General features: G+C 40.4%; 2 protein-coding genes across 4 annotated transcripts; both read left to right on the top strand.

The window, feature by feature from the left end:
- The first annotated feature begins 468 nt into the window (after window positions 1-468).
- LOC119120000 (semaphorin-7A-like) lies at window positions 469-6,693 on the top strand. Of its 2 annotated transcripts, none has more exons than XM_037246570.1 (14): window positions 469-610; window positions 1,034-1,164; window positions 1,499-1,558; window positions 1,620-1,718; window positions 1,786-1,891; window positions 1,967-2,074; window positions 2,364-2,506; window positions 2,642-2,820; window positions 2,888-2,990; window positions 3,059-3,245; window positions 4,217-4,332; window positions 4,404-4,555; window positions 5,129-5,205; window positions 6,173-6,693. In XM_037246570.1, the coding sequence occupies exons 1-14, from the start codon at window positions 496-498 to the stop codon at window positions 6,502-6,504; spliced, it is 1,908 nt and encodes a 635-aa protein (XP_037102465.1). In that variant the 5' UTR covers window positions 469-495; the 3' UTR covers window positions 6,505-6,693. The 2 variants fall into 2 exon arrangements, with proteins under 2 accessions (XP_037102465.1, XP_037102464.1); XM_037246569.1 differs by having other exon boundaries at window positions 1,783-1,891.
- Window positions 6,694-8,069: 1,376 nt separating this feature from the next.
- Window positions 8,070-15,292, top strand: LOC119120032 (prepronociceptin-like). Of its 2 annotated transcripts, XM_037246621.1 has the most exons (4): window positions 8,072-10,022; window positions 10,379-10,584; window positions 13,775-13,906; window positions 14,499-15,292. In XM_037246621.1, exons 3-4 carry the CDS (start codon window positions 13,781-13,783, stop codon window positions 15,000-15,002), a joined length of 630 nt encoding a protein of 209 aa, XP_037102516.1. In that variant the 5' UTR covers window positions 8,072-10,022; window positions 10,379-10,584; window positions 13,775-13,780; the 3' UTR covers window positions 15,003-15,292. The 2 variants fall into 2 exon arrangements, with proteins under 2 accessions (XP_037102517.1, XP_037102516.1); XM_037246622.1 differs by having other exon boundaries at window positions 8,070-10,584.
- The last annotated feature ends 331 nt before the right edge of the window (window positions 15,293-15,623 follow it).

The following is a 15,623-nucleotide window of genomic DNA, read 5'->3' as shown; positions in this document are numbered from 1 at the left end:
CATCTTATTTTTCAAAAATTTAATATTATTGGACAACCTGAAAGCGGCCGAGAATACAGTTTGAGATCGTCCTACAGTGCCCCCTGCTGGGAATATAAAGTACTGTACCGGGCAAATATTCTTCATCAAGGGACTTCTGTTGTATTTAAAACAAAGAGAAGGGCCAGGTTATTTGTAGATTACAAACGATTATTCAATAAAATAACATTGTTGAATTATATTTACCAATTCTTCGAATGTTATCTAAGATAATAATAATTTTAAGATAACTTATCTTAAAAATATATAAATGCATCAAATAGGTAAATGCATTAAATAAAAAAAATAAAAAATAAAATAAATAAATAAAATGAAAAAGGAGCCTCAGGAGCCACCATGTGATTGGTTAATTAGAGCCATTGCGTCAGCCAATGAAATTCTAAACTGCAATGCGCAACTCCCGCCAGTGGTAGCACTTTTTTCAAGTGCAGACGCGGTTGCCACTCACTCAGAAGGATGTCAAACTATCGATCGGAGCTGTATTTTCAATATTTCTATATTTTATGGCTCCTCGCGAATGTCAGCTCACTGGACCCGACGCTTTTACCGAGGATGACATTCACACAGGAAGGTAGGCGACCTCTACGTTATCAAAGCAGGAAGGCGACGACAGTTGAGATGAAAACGATATAAGACATAACTTTTGGCAACTGAGGGAACAAAAAAGCACTTATTTTTAAACTCCACATGTTTTAGAAGTAGCAAAAAGTTGTAGTTATCCATCCATCTTCCATACCAGAACTTCTGAAGTGAATATAATTAGTTATATTTCTTAATTAATTAAATAAATAAATAAAATCATAAATAAATAAATGTAGTTTTGTAAGATGGAGATGTAGTTTTCCGAGAAGCTTTGGTCAAATCCCATGTGGAAAGTAATTTAATAAGCATGCGGGTCTCTGTGGTCGGATTCAAAGCGCATGACGCAAATTTGACTTTGACCTCATTTAATTTACATGTCATCTAAATTGTGTTTTGATGTTTCCTCTGGCAGAGCTCACCCTTAAAAGTGTGACATTATCAGAGGAAGTCCGTACACTTCTACTTCCAGAAAGAGATAATAACAAGATCATGGCTGTAGGAAAAAGACATCTGATCTCTCTCAACTTCCAGTCTCCTCCTAAGGTAACCAACAAGACCTGTAAAATGCTTAAATAATTAAAGTGTGACTAAATATGGCTAAATCACTTCAGGTCATCGAGGTCGTCTCTCAAGATCGATTTGGGCTTTGTCAATCTGTTAAAAATTGAAGATTGAGCAATTCAGTTCTGTTGACAAAATGACATTTTAAATAATTCCGTCGCTGGTATCGACAGATGAACAAAGTCTTATTTGTCATCATTAAATGATCACTCTTAGACCAATTAAGTGGATAATTCCTCACATCATAACTGATGATTTGTCACGGCATGTTCAGGCTTAATTTGACAAATTCAATAAAATCATCTTTCCATTGCAGGCTCCCGTGGAACGGAATTTGCTGTGGGCCGACTGCATTGAAAATGGAGCGTCGGCAAACGTGAGACACGCAAACGCAGCTCTCTGATTGCTTGGTCCTCACTTCCTAAAATGTCCTCCAGGGTTGCAACTACGAGGTGATGTTGGCCCATGAGAGGGAGGACGCCAGCCGAGTGTTTCTGTGCGGGACGGACAGAGCGGAGACACTTTGCTGCGATACGGTGAGACACAGGAAATGAACGAGACGCTGGTGTCTTGTTACTGACCTCCCGTGTCGCTTTGTAGAAGCCATCAGAAGATCATCCCGTCTGCACACCAGCCGATGACCTGAAAAGCATCCGAAGGAGCATCAGAGATTTTCTCTTGAAGGATGCTGAACATTCTGCTTTCGTTGGTGAGTTTCGGCCTAATGGATTGTTGTAGACAAAAAAATCCCGACGCCAAGCACAATTTTTGAATTCAATTCCAGAATCTGCAGAAGGTTCCTCACTGTACGTCACGTATTCCGGCTCGCAGGAGTACGTGGGCGTCCATAAGTTTGGAAAGAACAGAGTGGGACCGGCTAACCACGATAAAGGTAACGTAAATAGTCAGAAAAATTGCTGGTCACTATTTTGAAAAGTGAAGATATTTTGCATTGACACATAAAGTCGATGCACAATTTGCGGGCCGAATATAATTACACCGTGGGCCAAATTTGGCCCACAAGCCAGAGTTTGACACCCCTGCAAAATGGGATTGTCTTCAGTTCACTTGTATAACAAACAGGTGTGCCTCTCACCGCAGGCAAGGCAAATGTGACATTTGAAATAAAATGATATAATATTTGTGTTGTTAAATAAGCTTAGCTGTTGTTCTGCCTGTAGAGCAGCATTACCTGGGGTTGGTCATGAGCAAACGCAAGGACGAGACATTGCAGGACAAAATTTACGCCTTCTACAAGGAGAGGAATAAAGATTTGAATGTATGGAGCAGCACATGGCTTCCGTACATCTCCCAGTTTTGCTTGGTGAGTGATAAATCCAATCGTGGCGTGAAAGTGACCCAACTGGACAAGTTTGAAGAAAACAAAAAATGCCCACACATACGCAAAATCACAAGAAAACCTAAAGCGTATCAAGACGGTTATTTTGCATCTCGCCAGGCGGACATGGGCGGCCCCAAAAACAACCTGCAGTTCACGTGGACCTCCCAGATGAGCGCCAGACTCTCCTGTGGTGACCCAACGAGCAAAAAACATTTTTTCGAGATGGTGGATATTGCCACCGTGCACGCGGAGCGATGGCAGGATACCCGGGTTTATGCGCTCTTCAGGAACGAATGGTACGATTTGAAACACAATTATTAATATAGTGTAAGGTAAGTTTTCAAAGCGGTGTCTTCGTTGCAGGAACATGAGCGCCGTATGCGTTTACGCTATGCAGGACATCCAGGACGTCTTTACCAACTCGCCGTTTAAAGGCTCAGATCATCAGAGGGGCTGGTCCAGAGAGGTACGAACACTTTTAAATAACTCAATTGAGACTTTCGAGGATTCCACTAATGATATTTTTCTTTTCAGTGTGTTTCAGACAGCAGACATCTCTCTATGGACATCCTGAAGATGACCCAGATGAACTCTGAGATGGAGCAGTGGGTGAAGCCTGTGAAGAACTCAGGCCCACTTCTCATAAGTCACCACGTCTACACTCACATCCTCACAGACGCTGATCCCGCAAAGGAACACACGCTTCTCTTTTTGACTCGAAGTGAGTATCGGGCTACCGAAACTTATCTGACAACTCTCGCTTGCTGGAAACGGATCTCGCTAGGTCTTTGTTTCACACTGCAAGATAATCCACTGCATGTTCTTTTTGCACAAAACAAAAAACAACCAGTTAGACCTAAGGCAGGGGTGTCAAATTCATTTTTTTCGCGGGCTGCATTGTAGTCATAGCTTCTTTCGGAGGGCCAAAGTAAAAGCTACAAAACAAACTGACAAATAACTCGTTTTCAAATCAGACGAGTAAAAACTGGTCAAATATAAAAAAAAAAAAAGATATTATTAAAAGTGAAGACAATTTGCAATTCAAGTAATGACACACGAATTTGATGCACAATTTGTCTTCGCGGGCCATATAAAATGATGTGGCGGGCCGTGTCTGACCCCCGGGCCTTGTGTTTGACACCTGTGGCCTAAGGGGACAAAGCCTTGTTGTGATATTCAACAATGCGACTTGTTGCCCAAACAAGGCAGAGTCAGTGTGATGTAGGATGAGATTGTGGTGACTCAAGCTTCCTGTAAAAATTTGAGCAACACTCACTTGCTCAGTCACATACCACAGAAGCTGATGCCGCATAACTAAAAGTCCATCTTCACCCCAAACTGGTTGCTTTAAAATAACACGGTAAATATAGAAACAGTTCTGATTATTCATCACCCAGTAGCAAGAATTCATGCTGACTTCCTGAAGAAAGTCGGGCACAGACTTACTTCTGTAATTCTATTTTAGCCTGACAAATACTTCTTTATCGCTGAATGCAGAAGTATCAGAGTTGAAGTCTCTTTTTAGCCAATCAGAAGCCTGAATAAAATTATTGTCCGGAAAAGAATTGGAGGAAATATATTGTGGACTTCTAAGATGCCTGAAGAAAGACCTTTGTTGATCTATGACAAAACCCAAAAATAAAAGGGGATTTTTTTTGGGTGGTCTTTGACTTGCTGTTTGTTTTCCACCAGATGGCGGAGGCGTGGACAAGTTGGTGGAGAACAATAGCACAGCTTTCATCATCGCAGAATACAGACCATTTTCCCAAAGAGCTCATATCGACAGCATCACCCTCCATGCTTCCTCTGTGAGTCGATGAAAGACAACATCCGCTCCGCTGGCCAAACGCATTTCAATCTCACGTTAAGCTTTCCGCAGAAAAAACTCTACGTCAGCTCTCGTCGTCAGATCGTCCAGATGGACGTGGCAGACTGCGGCCACTATGGAAACACGTGCGAGGAGTGCGTGTTAGCACGAGACCCGTACTGCGGCTGGGACAGCACCAGATGCACCGCCACGACCGCCACTAGGTCTGACACAGCCATTTACATATAGACTGACTCAGATCCTCACCAGAGTGTGACCACAGTGTTTAAAAGATTATCACACTTCTCCAGGAAACACACAACTAGAATAGCTGCAGTTGAGTAGATTCATATCTGTAGTTCTCGCTTTACCGGTTAGCACCGGATGTGTAGAGAGTTTGACATTTTTTATATGAGAAAGAAAAATACCCAGCGGGAGATGGAATAAAACGCTTTTGATGACTAACATTTGTAAAATCCATCAAATGAGGATGACGCGGTGTAAAAGCACAATTGATGACATGACTCGTTCATCATCGTGAAGTGACGACTTGACTTTTCTTTATTTGATCAAATGACTCAGCGTGACTGATTTGAATTTGTTCATATTCAGTGTTGACTCATGTTGATTACAGTTTCAATATTAAGTAATAGTTTCAAGTTGTAACATTGGAAGTTTCATGACCTCCCCCAAGTATTCCAAAGTTCTAATATGTAAAATCTGTATTATGAATTTGTGATATCTAAACATTTTACCGTAAGTGAGTCCTATTAACACATGTATGTTTTGTTTGACAGCGGCAACGTGGTTCAGGATGTGAATTCAGGAAATTATCACTTGTGCAGGTCTTCGCTTCATCCTCACATCAGCAAAGGTTTGTACAATAAAAAAATAGCACAAAACACATAAGAAGTCAATATAAATAGAACGTTCCACATTTGTAGCTTCTTAGTGATTACAAAATGTGTAACGTCTGGATTACAAATATGAATACGCCCATGAAACTGACAAAGCAGCAGTGTCAATACCGGTCATGGGACTTGCATGACATGAGCTTTTGCTATGTCTGCGTACGTGCACGTGTTTTATCCAAAACAACAGTCAGCATGTTGATATAGAAACCCCACATTATCTTTTTTCGGCAGCCACATATGGGAACCGAAACACTTTTTTTGAGTGATAGATAAGAAGCTACAACAACCTTAAGAAGGCAACCTTTAGCATACATTATACATTTCAAAAGTGAGAAATTATAGTCACAAGCTAAAAAAAGTCACAATGTACAGATAAATGCTAAAGAACTGTTACAATATATTTAATAAGTGACAAAGACAGGCTAACTAATATATGTGCTAAATGCTAACAAATAGCATTTTCAGCATTTCTTTAGTGATAAAAACATGGCCAAAAATGACATAAGTTTAGCTCAAGTGTTATCAAAAAATAGCACTGGCATGTATTAGTTAAATGTTAACAAATCCGTACAATTAACTTGTATGTACTGATTACTAACAAATGTTTGCCTTAGCATGCGCTAAGAAAACATCCGTAATTGCCCCCGTTGGGGATAGTTTTCTGAATCTCATTCAGAAGCTAAAGAAATTATCGTAGTATAAACAGTTCCGATGGATGAATATGAACGGAACGTAGCATTAGCATACTTTTGTTGCGCACTCATAAAGATTGTGTGATTTGACACTGTATAACACTTTTCTGAACAATTAGCATCTTTGCTAATGAGTGGTGTCCTGCCTGGACCACCAGCAAGACAAAATGAGGCGGTTGAGACTTTTTGTGCCATCTCCATATATTTCGCAATAAGTCGGAAATGTTGTTTACAGTGATTGATCGCTCAAGCATGCCCGAGATGCCGGTCACGCTTCCTCACGGGTCCCAATACTTCCTCCGTTGCCCCATGGGGTCTCACCACGCCCAGTACAGCTGGCGTCACGAAGGCGGGGGAGCCACGCCCTGCCCCTGGAGCTCGTACGGGTGCCTTCGCTTAATCGACAACAAGCAGGAGGGCACGTACACGTGCGTGTCGGAGGAAAGGGGCTTCAGCCGTGTGCTGGCCCGCTACGCCGTCAAGGGCAGTGCCACGTCAGCGAGACCCTCTATCGGGCTCCTGTTTTGGCTCTGTGCTCTGACTGCTCTCATCCAAATAATAACGTAAGAAAATTGGACAACAATTGCAATTTTGTCTTTGTGCTATTTATTATTATGCCAGGTTACAAAATGTACAGTATTCCTGGAAAGTATTTGCAGCACTTCCCTTTTCTACGTTTTATCTTACAACCTTGTTCTGAAAATGTTCCTTTACAATAAATGTCTTAGAAATGTCCAGAAGGAAAAAGGTTCCAAATTTGCACCACACTTGTTGCAACAGACTGCTTGCACATGATGTTGTCCTGAGATGCGTGTCAAAACTTCCTCAAGCATTGGCCAACATTCAACTTGTAACTGCTTCTCTGACATGGCCCTTTACCAACTTCCTTTTACAATTAATCAAAAGGTCAAACCTGATCTAGAGTTACCGAGCAACAAGCTTGGCTAGTTAGTTATGTGCGGAAAAAAACAACAAAAAATTCAGCAGCCGGACTGCTTTCTTTGACGTCTACCTTCAGTGTCTATGCGAATTGCTATCTTTGAGTTTTTGTACTTTGAAGAGGGCTTGGGTAGCATCAAGCAAATGTCAATACAGTAACGCAGTCTCTGGGACAATGCTGCCCTCTGCTGGACACACTTGGAAACGACTCTTGTTTGCGTGTGTGCGTGCGTGCTGATCGGAATGATAAGAGTAGAGGGTGGGGGCATAAAAAGGGGTGGTCTGATCTCTGCCTCTTTATCTGCCTCGAGTTAAGATGACACGATAGCAGTAATTGTTCCGGACCACTAATCAGTAAATCCAGTGCATGTGTTTGCCACTTTATGTGTGTGTTTTGAGTGTGTGGGCCTCCATCATGCGTCATCAAATTTTTAATTTGAGTTTTTTTCCACAGTGAATAACAATTGCAGTTTTGCACTAGTGTAGTGTTTTTGTACTGTACAACAATTTCAAAGGTCTATTTCAACTTTGCCAGGGTCATACGGGGGTCACGCCTTGTACAGAAGATGTCTACTTCCACAGTTGTTTATGGACATTTTAATTGGGATTGGGGTAAAAGAGTCCCGCTTTGATGGCCAGGGAGGCCTCTGACCACGACCATTACGCCAGACCTCGATTAGCTGAATGGTTTTATAGCCGTGAGCTCATCGTAGCGTCAGCCCCATCTCATTAGCTGCTTGATTGGTGGGGTAGGACCAGCAGCTTCCATCTTTGGAGCAGTTGTAAAGTCCTCCAACAAGACTGATGTTTAGCAGTGACGTCAAGATTTGGGAGAGCTAATTGGAATTTGTGCTTCATGTTGTGAGCGTCCGGTACGATTTGCATTTGGTTCATTACGGAAAGTCGTGTGACTTCCTGACCCCGCTGGGGGTTGTGGGTATTCTGTTGAATTATACGGTCGTCACCGATGGAGGGATATTGTTTATTCAATCAGGACGTAGCGATGCGGCCTTCGAGCGCCCATCAATCACCCTGAAAGAGCCTCCTTGGCTCCACGCTCAACGTAACCAAAAAACAATTGGAGCTCTTTCATTGGCACTGTCGCACAAGTTTGTTCTATGAAAAAAGATCCAAAGCTGTAATTTTTTTCAAAAATCTTTCATATCTCTTCTAGAATTTATTTTATTATTTTATATAAACATATGGGAGGAAAGCCATGAAAAAAAAATTTGTTTTATGGGGAGAAAAAGCCATTGAAAAAAACATTTGTTTTTTGACATTTTTTTTCAGGAGACTTTTTGTGGCCGAAAAGTTGCCATAGCGACTGAAGGCTTTTTAAAAAAAAATAAAAATAAATAATATATATATTTTTTTTTTATTTAAAAAAAGCACTGATTTGTGAATATTTTTTCCCCATTTATTCTCGCAAGCCAAACTTAATTTCATAAAAATGAGGGAAAACGACAAAAAAAAAAAAAAATTAAGTTGACATCTAGCTAAACCAACTTAAAATATACCACCAATTAACTCCTTTGTATTTTGCATAATACCGAAGAATGTTTCGAGTTTTTCCGCAACTGGAAAGGATGAATCCGATGTCCATTCTATCCTATGAGGCCCATTTGTGCTGTGCTGTGTTGAGGCATGTCAACAAACACGTCATTTGAAGGGAAAACGTCATCCGAGTACTTTTACGTCAGCACGTTCCTCTTCATTTGCACCTTTTGTCTTCCCTCCTCCACTACTAGAGGTCTTTGAGTGGATAAGTCGATGAATTGTTCCAAGCGGCTCAGGATTGGACGGGGGCCTCTGCGTCTGGCGTGGAGAAGATAAGAGCGCTTATCTATTTCTCTGTCTGCCCAATCTATAACCCTGGCCCCTCCTCCTAGCCATCATCGTGACCTCCGCGACATCCCGAAAATAAGCTTTGGTTAACATGGAAAATAAGCAAAACAAATGAAAGTATCTTAGATATAACTTGGGAACCGTTTTCAGATAAAAAAAAAAAAGTAGGCTTAAAATGATCGAAAGTGTGGAAGTAAAAATGAAGCGATGCCGATTGACCTCACCTATTCTGATCTGACTGAATTGTTGTTTGGTTATTGGAGCAGAAAATAGCAAATTTGCTATTTAGCGAGGATGACACGATGCTGTCACTCCTCCGCCATTTTGTTGGGAGTGACAGTCCTCGCCTTCCTCATCCCGCTTCTCATCTCCTTCCTCTTCTTCGCCTTTGCTGTTGGCAGCGCTTCATTAGTGTCACCGTTTTAACGGGAAGAAATGACGACAGGCAATTACGCTTTTGTCAGGATGCGTCTTGGAATAAATGTTTATCTTGAAATATAATATTGAGCATTTTAGAACAGTGGACGTGTGTTTTTAGAACTGTGCTGCAATATATTTTAATGTGAGTTTTGGAAATTTATTGTTAACATATATTGTTGCTATGCATACATTTGTATATAGTTAGTGTACAGATACCAGGTAACGGTGACAACACCAGCTTTATTTGAAGGTACTCGCGACGGCGGCCATTTTGTAATCAGGAAATGGAAATTACAAGAATAGAAAATTGCCATTGATATCATGCAATTTTAAGGAAATTACTATATTAGAATATAGAGGTCTTTCTTTAAAATACTCTGTCATTGTTTCTTTGAGGGAAATTTTATGTATCAAAAGGACTAGTGGTATCGGCATATGGTATCGTATTGGTATCGGTCCGAGAAAAACTTGTATGGAACATCCTTAGTTAGCATTAAAGCCTCACAGTTCAGGGGCCATAAATTCAATCGTATCAAGTTTTTGTCAATGTAATCTGTGTATTGTTTATTTAGAAAAATATATTTTCCAAATACAAATGTCATAGTTGATTTTCATCTGTTGCATATATCCAAATTAAAATATGTTTATCAGTCAAAAATCCATTCATTGTCCCAACTGCTTATTTTTTACTAGATTATTTTGCAGAATTAGCAAAACATCTCAAATAAAATACAAAAGGTCAAACCTATAATATGAAAGGAGCAATTACTTGGCATTGTGTAGCATTACTCCATCTTTGAATCCATGACAAAGAGTTTTGACGAAGAAACCAGACGAGAAACATCCGAGTGGATTGCGGCCTGGTGCTTGTCTCTGATCCGGTGAGTAGATTGGCCTCTCATAAATGATTCCACGTCATTAATTAAATACTCGTTAAGATTTCCCAAAGGGGAAATGGCTGATAGCTAAACGATAAAAGACAGTAATCACCACTCATCAGCGTAGACTCATTTTAGCCCGTCTTCACTAACAACAATATTAATATATTTTATTGTCAAGCTACTCAAGAAAAATGCAGATTATTTCTGTCAAAAGCAAATTTATCCAAAATAAATGAGTTTGTTATGAGAAATGCAACACAAAAGTGAAGCAGCATTAAAAACTGCAGTAACTATTCTATGGATTTTTCCAACACTGCAATCATGTGTCTTTCTTCTCCTTCCTTCCCTCCATGAAGAGTTTGGAGGAGGTGAGAGAGTGAACCGGTAGAGGAGGGTGATTGGTGGCAAGTGATGGCGATGAGGAGGAAGGTGGGGGGACTTATCCCTTATAAGAGCGCTTGCCCGTACCTTCTACGTAGCCGCAAACGCCGTCGCTAACGGAGGAACTTAACTTCTACCAGCCTGCACCTGAAGGACCCTGAGGATTGTCACCCCAACACGGGTAGGAGTGCACGGGGGAGGACAGAGGGTCAAATTTATTCCCAAAATAATTTTGATTAACAGCATATCAGATTGAATTTATATATTGAAACAATTAAGGTCACCATTAAGGTCTCATTGTGTTATTAGAGGTGGGCTGTTGTGTATGTGCTGCCGACAAGGTAAGTAAAAGATACCCGTAATAAAATACATCCGGTCATTTTTGTTAATAATTTAAAATATATAGAAAGTCCGAAAAGTTAAGTGTAATGCTCGCTAATGCTAATAACTACCAGAAGACTGCAGCTTTTCATTGAGCTATTAAAATGGATGCCGGGAATTCCGAGACACGGCCATGGAGGGTTTTTCTGTGAGGTTCCGAATGAAGGTCGAACCCCCTCTGCCTGGATTTTTGCTTTTATGCTCTCAGGTGAAAGGGCGAAGACACTGCCAAGTCCATATAAGAGTGCTGAACTCAACTAAAATGTGTGCCAAGGGTGTCGTCGATGAGAAGATTCACCATAATGCTAATTCCAACGCCTTTTCTTTACATTTTTGTTTCGATTCACCATATTTTCAAAATAAAAACCCGAAATTATTATTTTTCTTCCCCCACTTGCCCAATTCCAAACATTCCAACGTCAAATAGTTTGAAATTTCTAGTTGTTATAATTTGGCAGAGTCTCTGTGTGAAATAGATCACACAAAAATCAAAGACTAAAAAGACTCCATAGGTAAGATGGAAGGAGATATAATAATAATAATAATAATGTGGGGTCATGGGTCACACGCCGGGATTCGATTATGAATGTTGCCGTACAATTTTAATCCAAATAGCCAATGTCCCGGGAAACGACGGGATCCCTGCGTTTCCCTTTGTGTAAGGGGCAGCGGGGGGCTTCTGCGTTTATCCTACGAGTGGGTCTCGTTTTCTTCTACTGGCTCACAAAAGAGAAGCCTTTAGGTCACGGCTGGCGAGATGTCAGGATTAAGGCCTTGGTGCGTCTGCTTTGCTTTTTCGTTGGCTTTCCCACAAAGAGAAAAAGAGATACGCTCACATTTAAGTTGTTTTTGATATTAATATCATTAACATAGGTTACAAACTGCTTTTTACATTCAGGTATTTTTTTATTTATTTTGTTTAGTGTGACTCCTTTTCCCTCCATGTTGTTATTGTATCTTTTCTGCTAATGACTTTCTTCCTTCTTTTGACTGTCTCATTTGTGTGTGGTGTGTATTTGTGTGTGCGTGGACTTTAGTTGTCTCTGTTGTGTATTTCGTGTTAATCACCTCTTCAGTCGAGCGGGGTATTGAGCGGCGACGCTTTGAATGCTCGCCGTCCGCCATTCAGGTGTCGCCTCTTGGTTTTTTCTTACACAAGTCCGTCTAAATAGAAATTAAATGAAGCCGTTAACAGCATCTCACCTTGGAGATGCGAACAAAGAAAATCAATAGGAAACCGTCTGATATGACCCCCACCGTCATTAATCGACCCGAGGTGATTAGACGCATTGAACGGCGGAATTGGATTTAGCTTACCGTGTCTGCTTGTAATAACGCTGCCAGAGTAAGAATCCAAATAGTTTTGAATCGTACTTATAGAAAAAGTCAAAAGGAGAATATATTTTAGAGAGATCTTTGCCATATTTCCTTTTTTTGTGTGTTTTTGTGATGGAAACCACCCAGACACAAAATTGATGAGCACGAGTGGGAGTCAATTAGCATTTCAATCAAGCTGATTGGTGATATTGATTAGCCAATCAGTTATCGATAGTTCAAAAAAGAGAGTGTGTTTGGAGTAGGCCTGACAGATAAAGTGAAGGTGAAGGTTTGATTTTTGCTTTTATGTGGATATTTATTTCGACAAAGCAGATAATGAACTCTTAGAAGCTTTTTGTCAGATCGATAAAGACATGAGTCAATATAGAAATAAAAATAATTTGGACCTTTGGAGGAAATTGGTAGTGTGCAATATTTACATTACACAGCAGAAAAGTGAAAAACATTTATTATGTTAATTTGGATTATAATCCAAATATATTCTGCACCCTGCATGCAAATGAGTGTTCAATTACGACCACAATAGAAACACGATGAGATGAAAACTATCAGAAAGTTTGAGTTTGGTCCTAATAATATGCAGTGCGGTCATTCGCCCATGAATAATCCGGCTTTAGGTAGCTGGAAGTCATTTATTTTCATGGTCATGTTCTCGACGGGAGAAAAGTAATAATTGAGAAAAAAAAAAAAATCAACCTAAAAGCATTTCCAGACACTGTCCGATATTTTCTCTTTTTCACACTTGACTCGCCCCGCATTTTAAATTTCAAATTCAACTGCCCTTTCTGTGGATTGGATGTTTTTCCGGAACGTTGTTGGTAATCGTACCAGATTTCCACCAGCACAGACTCTAATGGGTTTAATTAGCTGGTTTACTCAGCAGTTAATCGGTTCATTAAAAACAAATTAATTGCTTTCAGGGAGCTCCCGAGAGGATTTGACAGTCGACGGGGTATCTTGTCTTAATTCAGTCAGCAGAGTTGCTTATTTGCAATGGGAATTAAAAAAAAAAAAAATGGGTTCATGAAAATGAGAAGTTAGATTACAGTTTGCCGTTATGAACGAGTAGCACTACCTGAACAATTATTTCTCCTGAAACCATATAAGTATTACTTTGTATTTAAAAAGAGTTTATTAAATGAGTGCAAATGTTACTTATGCTCCTAAAAATGAGGTCGGAAAAAACTTTTTGGGGTTTTATTTCCCCTCCAAAATCACATTCTAGCATCTCAGTGAAGACACAATCGTTATTAATGTTATAATGACGTGCAAGAAGCTTTTTCGTCATTTTGTCATCAGCGCCACTTATGGTTTTTTTTTTCTTTTTTGTGGGGCGTAGACCATTCAAGATGTCTGCATCTAATCAGGTCTATTGTTCAACACTTATCTTTCTTTTAAAACCCGATCCTCACAAAAATGTTCTGTTCGTCGAGTAAGTACCATTCAGAACAACACTCAATGATGAATACGCGAATATTTCAAAAGTTAGCTTTGTGGAGATCCATTAAAAGATGAAAAAGCAGGTCATGTCTCTTTCGATTCCTAATGATGTGTTTTGTTTTGTGTGCTTCATTAGATCGCCATTTTAAAATGAAAATAATCAAGATGCTCGCATACGATTAAAAATGGTCACATCTAAATATGTGTTGCAGACCATCATGAAGATGCTGGTGGCGCTCCTGATGCTGCTGTTGTTTTGTTGTGATGGCGTACATGCCGACTGTCAGGATGACTGCCTGTCCTGCAGCCTCATCCTGCCCAAACGACTCACCTTCAACACTATGGTGAGCACACGTTACACACAGACACACACAGACACGCACTATTGGTTAAGCTTTTCCTGACAGACTCAATTTTCATTTACTGATAAGAGGCAAACCTTCCACTTCTTCATCTCTGTGACTCAACAAATTAGCCTTTTGGCATTTGAGTTTTACTAATTTGTTGTGGCTAATTGATTCCGGGGGATGAATGTGCGCATTCTCTCGACAAGACATTTGAGGGCATGAAGAAAAGGCACAAATGATGATTTATTGCCTTGTGACAGCACCATTCAGCTCAGCTAACACTTAATTACGAGGGACATATTCACGGAACAACGTGTTTGTAATAATGATTTCTATTGAGTCGTGTTATGTACCCTAACATTGCTCGGTATGATTGCGATACAGTTCTACATTTTTAGCTCAGTCAAACACAAAAAAGTAAATAAATATGGGCCAAAGATAGACCCTTGTGGGACCCCTTTTTTTGTCATAAGACACATATCACTCAAACAAGAACATTACCTTTTTTTGACATCGCAACTTACGCAATAATAATAATTCATGATCAATAAATTCAAGTAAAAGCATTTCATCTTTTTTTCCCTGTCAGGACTGTCTGTTTGAGTGTGAGGGCTCCGCTTCCCCAGCATCTTCCTGGGACACCTGCCGTGGATCCTTGTCGTTGTTGTCTATGCCCAAAAGATCCCAGGAGGAAGTGGATGCCTTCCTCCCAGCTGAGGAGGAAGAAAACCAGAGGAATGAAGAAGAGCTACCCTTACAAAGGTTCGATCACATGACCCGGCTGGTTGAAAGGGACGCGGGTTCCCTGTCCTTGGACGAAGAGTACGAGGACTCTGACAGCGACGTTGGTCTGAGCGCCTCCAAGAGATTCGGCGGCTTTGTGAAGGGTCGCCATGGTTACAGGAAGCTGATGGCGCCGGCCAGGTCCTACCAGAAGCGTTACGGCGGCTTCATCGGGATCCGCAAGTCGGCGCGCAAGTGGAACAACCAGAAACGCTTCGGAGACTTCCTCAAACAGTATCTGGGCATGAGCACTCGGGGTACAGAGTACAACAGCGTCTCGGAGGAGCTGAGCCGGCACAATGAGGTGTAGAGCGGCAGCCGACGCACCTCCATGCCCGATTCCCAGTTAGTGCCTGTATGTGGACCGTCTATTTACATCTACTGTCAAGTGACGCATATCTGATATTACCGTGCTTATGTGTAGGATGCTTTCACGTATATACTGTATTTCGCTTCCTCTTGTCGAAACACTTGTAAATGGGGGTGTGCGTCTCCATGCAGAAAGAAATTACATAATACGATTCAAGGATGTAACGATTTTGTAATGGTTAGTCGTCCAATCAAAACCAATTTTTTTTTTTTACACCCCAGCTTGTAAGGTTAGTTTACTTTTCATTTCTTACATATAAATACACACGGATAGTTTATAACTTCTCTCTAAGCCCCTAACTTCGAGTTATTTATTCAATACAATGCACTAGGTCGCTATTCTAAAACTGAATACAATAATATAGTTACTGTTTTATTTACATAATGATATTTTTGACAGACTATGGGGCTTAGGGTTTAGTGATATTTTAAGAAAGCTACTTGATATACAAGTCCACAAAACCATGATGCTCTAATGAAATTATAATGTGGGACTTGCATAGATTTTTTTTTTTTTTTTTTTACAAGCAAAATGGATTTGCATGATAACCTGACATTTTGA

Source organism: Syngnathus acus, chromosome 3 (genome assembly GCF_901709675.1).
Source record: "Syngnathus acus chromosome 3, fSynAcu1.2, whole genome shotgun sequence".
In the NCBI taxonomy this organism is placed as follows: domain Eukaryota; kingdom Metazoa; phylum Chordata; class Actinopteri; order Syngnathiformes; family Syngnathidae; genus Syngnathus; species Syngnathus acus.
The sequence above is the reverse complement of the archived record's forward strand: the minus strand, read 5'-3'. Positions and strand labels throughout refer to the sequence as shown.